The sequence below is a fragment of the Aphis gossypii genome, unplaced genomic scaffold, assembly GCF_020184175.1.
Source record: "Aphis gossypii isolate Hap1 unplaced genomic scaffold, ASM2018417v2 Contig00257_ERROPOS125673+, whole genome shotgun sequence".
Lineage (NCBI taxonomy): Eukaryota > Metazoa > Arthropoda > Insecta > Hemiptera > Aphididae > Aphis > Aphis gossypii.
In genome coordinates this window covers 67,462-71,536 of record NW_026083045.1, presented here as the reverse complement: position 1 = coordinate 71,536, position 4,075 = coordinate 67,462, and the positions used below count along the sequence as shown (strand labels likewise).

The window sequence follows — 4,075 nt, the reverse complement described above, 5'->3', positions numbered from 1 at the left end:
GATATATTTTTATATGTGTAATCACTTTTTCATTTAGTAATAGTGGCCCAAAACAAAATTTAACAAATTTATTCATCCTAAGGAAAATAACTTTTTTTTATCACCAATACCTATGTTATCAGCATTTTTTTTCTTTTTGACGACAATTTGTTAGGTTTTTATAATTAAGAAATTATAGCTATACATAATCTTTTATTTTTTTTTAAATACAGTCCAAAAACATGGCTCCAAAATTATCAGGTTCGGCTTTCAAAAAATTAAGAGAAAAAAAAAGAAAATCAGGAATCACTTGCAAAAACATTGAATTCCTGGCTATCAACATCTAAAATTAATCAACCATTAAACTCGGATAATCATATTTCTTTACCTATCTCTTCTAAACTAGTAGAACTAGAAACAAATAAAGCAGAAAAAAAATAGACTCGGAAATCGAAGTTCAAAACAAAACGTCTCCAGTTAAAATTCTAAGTTCCCCAATTAAACCAACTGATGATATTGATGACATTCAATCTTTATCTAAACGTTCTAAACCAATATTTGAATCTGAATTTACTCCTCTTAATTCACTTCTAGAATCATCATTTGAAATTAAACTGTCAGAAAATTTTGATTTCGAAGATCCAGTTACTTGGCCATTAATTAGCGATAAATTCCGTATATTCATAGTAGAACACGGTCCTAAGTTAGAAAATTACAAAAACTACAATTTTCCAATTGATGATACTGGTAGACATTTTCATGAAAAATGGCTTTTCAGGACTTTACCAAATGGAGAAGAAGTAAGACGCCCTTGGTTACTTTATAGTAAACAAAAAAATGTATTGTTTTGTTTTTCGTGTGTTCTTTTTTCTACTGAAAAAATCAATATTTTTCGAGCATTTCTTTGGGGTTTAACAATTGGAAAAAATTAAACCCGAAAATTTCGGATCACGAGAAAAGTACTTCGCATAGAGAATGTGTATTTAAATGGAAGGAATTTGAAAAAAGACTTCGTGGTGGTAAGACTATTGATTGCACTTTACAGAACGCAATAACATCCGAAAAAAAGAAGTGGAAAGATATTTTAAAAATTTTATTTGACGTTATTTTATTTTGTGCGAAAAATAATCTTGCTCTTAGAGGTACTGATGAACGAATTGGAAAACCTAATTGCGGTATATTTTTGAACACACTTGAATTGTTAAGTCATTATAATCCAATTTTAGCATTAAATCATATTGAAAAAGTTAACAGTAAGAATAATGTTATAAGCTATTTTTCTCCACAAATCCAAAACGAAATAATTTCAATTCTTGGAAAATCAACTAGGGAAAAGGGGTTAAATCGTATAAAAGAATCAAAATATTATTCAATTATGTTTGATTGTACACCTGATGTGTCTCACAAAGAGCAAATGTCTCAGGTTTTAAGATATGTATATATTTCTAACGGCACTGTTTCAATTGAAGAAACGTTTATAGACTTTATCGAAAGTCATGAAAAAACTGGCGAAGGATTAGCTTTAGAAATAACAGAAAAATTAAAAAAAGATGATTTAAAACTAAGTAATTGTAGAGGACAGAGTTACGATAATGCTGCTAACATGTCCGGAAAGTATAAGGGTGTAAAAACACGTATTTTGCAAATAAACAATTTAGCTATGTATGTACCGTGCAATGCGCATAGTTTAAATTTAGTTGGCAATGACGCCGCTAAAGTATGTATACGTATGATAACGTTTTTTGATACAGTCCAACAAATTTTTAACTTTTTTTCGTCTTCAACGAGTAGATGGACTACTTTGATGAAAAGTATTAAAATTTCATTAAAATGTACTAGTTCTATTCGGTGGTCCGCAAAACAAGATTCTGTATCAGCACTTAAACGTAATTTAAAAGATGTATATAATGTTCTAATGGAAATGTCAAAAAACTCAAATTTACCTAAAGAGGTAATTCTTGGAGCAACAAATCTTTTGAAACATCTTGATTTTAATTTTTTTTGCTTACTGAATTTATGGAATGAAATATTGACAACAATTAATCACGTTAATTTAGCTTTACAGAAGAAAAGTTTAATGATTGATAGCGCAACCAAAATGGTTAAAGGTTTAATTTTATCAATACAAATAATGCGAAATGAAGGAATTGATAAGGCAATCGAATTTGGTCAAATTATTGCTAATGATCTCGGTGTTAAAGCAAATTTTTCTGATAAACGAAAGAGAAAAGTAAAAAAATTAGATTTTGAATTAATTGAAGATGAATTGCAAGTTTTATCTCAACAGAACGAATTCAAAAAAGATATTTTTGAAGTGTATGATCGAATTCTTGCAGAATTATATAATCGATTTGAAAATATGTCTGAAATTAATGAAAATTTTGGATTTTTGTATGGTAGTAGCCTAATGGACCACTCTATGGAATATATACAAAAATGTGCAGCTGACTTATCTTTAAAATATGAAACTGACTTAAATTCTTCCGATTTTATCTCTGAAATAAAAGATTTTAAATGTCAAGCATTTTCTCTTTTACCTGACTTAAGAGCCGCAACACCATTAGCCTTACTTCAATTAATTACAACATATTCTTTACGTGCTGAATATCCAAATGTGGAAACAGCTTTACGCATATTCTTGACTTTACCAATAACTGTGGCGACGTGTGAAAGATCATTCAGTAAGTTAAAGCTCATAAAAAACTATTTAAGGTCTACAATGGGACAAGAACGAATATCCGATATGGCTATTTTATCCATTGAACATACGTTGGTAAATACTTTGGATATAAACGAACTAATTGAAGACTTTGCTGGGAAAAAAGCTAGAAAAATTTCAATTTAAATGTTAGTTATAAGTAAAAGCAATAACCAATATTATGTATTTATATATTTACTTATGCTGTATTATATTATATTTTATTATATATGTATTAATATTATACTTATGAGTGTTATTATGTTAAGCTTATTATTTTTAAGTGCATTTATATTTTAAAAAGTTATTGGTTTTAATAAAATTAAAAAAAGCTCATATAATTATAAGGAAATAACATTATTTAAATAGTATATATAAACAATATTCAATTTTGAGTTTTTAATAAATAAAAAATATATATATATATATAAAGGCGCATTTTTGAGTTTCGCCCCGGGTACAATATTTAGTTGCTACGGCACTGCAAATAAATATCTAAAACATATTGTAGCAGTATGTTTTCCATGTATCGAAGAAAATATTGTAGGAAACATAATAAAAATATATCTTAACAATGTTTTATTTAAATGATTGATAACATATGTTCCGGTATATGTCATTACAATATGTTTATTTAATGATGAAGTAAATATTTTAAGAAATATTAAGTAAAAATATTGTGATAATGTATTTCTGTATATCGTTGATAAAACATGGTTTGGTAGATATCATAACAATATTTTTATTTAATGAATAGGAAAATATTTTGAGTAACATCAAGTAAAAATATTGAGACCATATACATTTATAATTATTGATAATATAGTATAATAGTATATAATAATTATAATTATAATTACATAATTATTATTTATTAATTTATTATATAATACCTACCAATTTATCTACATGCTCGGTTGTTATTATTGGGATTGACACGCAAAGCGTAAGCGCAATTCGACATTTCCCCCTTTTTTAATTACGTATTTCTCGTCTGGGTTTTACCTTAGAAGAACCGTTTCTTCACCAAACGTTTCGATTTAAGTCCTTCTAAAATGTATTCCCGGCGTTGGGGGATCCTCAAACCTCCCACCCCCCTCTAGTTGTATTTTGAAAAACGTTTATTTTTTGTACGACGTTTCTGAAACTCGAGATTTAGGTAGTTTGGAAGTCGGTGATCAAATTCTGTGTCTTCTATAGACACCATAGGAGCCGTTTTTCTCCGTCTTTTGGGGCTTCGAAAGTTTAAAATTTGCGTTTTTATGGGTCTTTTGGCATGGAGACTTAGATTTTGACGTGGCGAGCCGTTTTTGTAGACGTATGTTATAGAGGACTTTGCGCCGGATCAATAGGTACCGAAATTGAAATTATCCGAATTTTAGTTCGGGAGTTATGATT

General features: G+C 28.3%; 2 protein-coding genes across 2 annotated transcripts; both read left to right on the top strand.

The window, feature by feature from the left end:
• The first annotated feature begins 221 nt into the window (after positions 1-221).
• Positions 222-2,325, top strand: LOC126553546 (zinc finger MYM-type protein 1-like). Its single transcript, XM_050208694.1, has 4 exons — positions 222-240; positions 421-779; positions 974-2,247; positions 2,316-2,325. Exons 1-4 carry the CDS (start codon positions 222-224, stop codon positions 2,323-2,325), a joined length of 1,662 nt encoding a protein of 553 aa, XP_050064651.1.
• On the top strand, positions 2,282-2,878 carry LOC126553540 (zinc finger MYM-type protein 1-like). The gene has a single exon (XM_050208689.1). The coding sequence runs from the start codon at positions 2,339-2,341 to the stop codon at positions 2,822-2,824; it is 486 nt and encodes a 161-aa protein (XP_050064646.1). The 5' UTR covers positions 2,282-2,338; the 3' UTR covers positions 2,825-2,878.
• Positions 2,879-4,075: the final 1,197 nt, after the last annotated feature.

What these genes read in the sequence shown, in the direction of transcription:
- LOC126553540 (XM_050208689.1), top strand. Translation starts at nt 2,339, where the DNA reads ATGTCTGAAATTAATGAAAATTTTGGATTTTTGTATGGTAGTAGCCTA.
- LOC126553546 (XM_050208694.1), top strand. An exon ending in CTTTACCAAATGGAGAAGAA is followed by an intron (nt 780 to 973) that starts GTAAGACGCCCT and finishes TTTAAATGGAAG; the next exon opens with GAATTTGAAAAAAGACTTCG.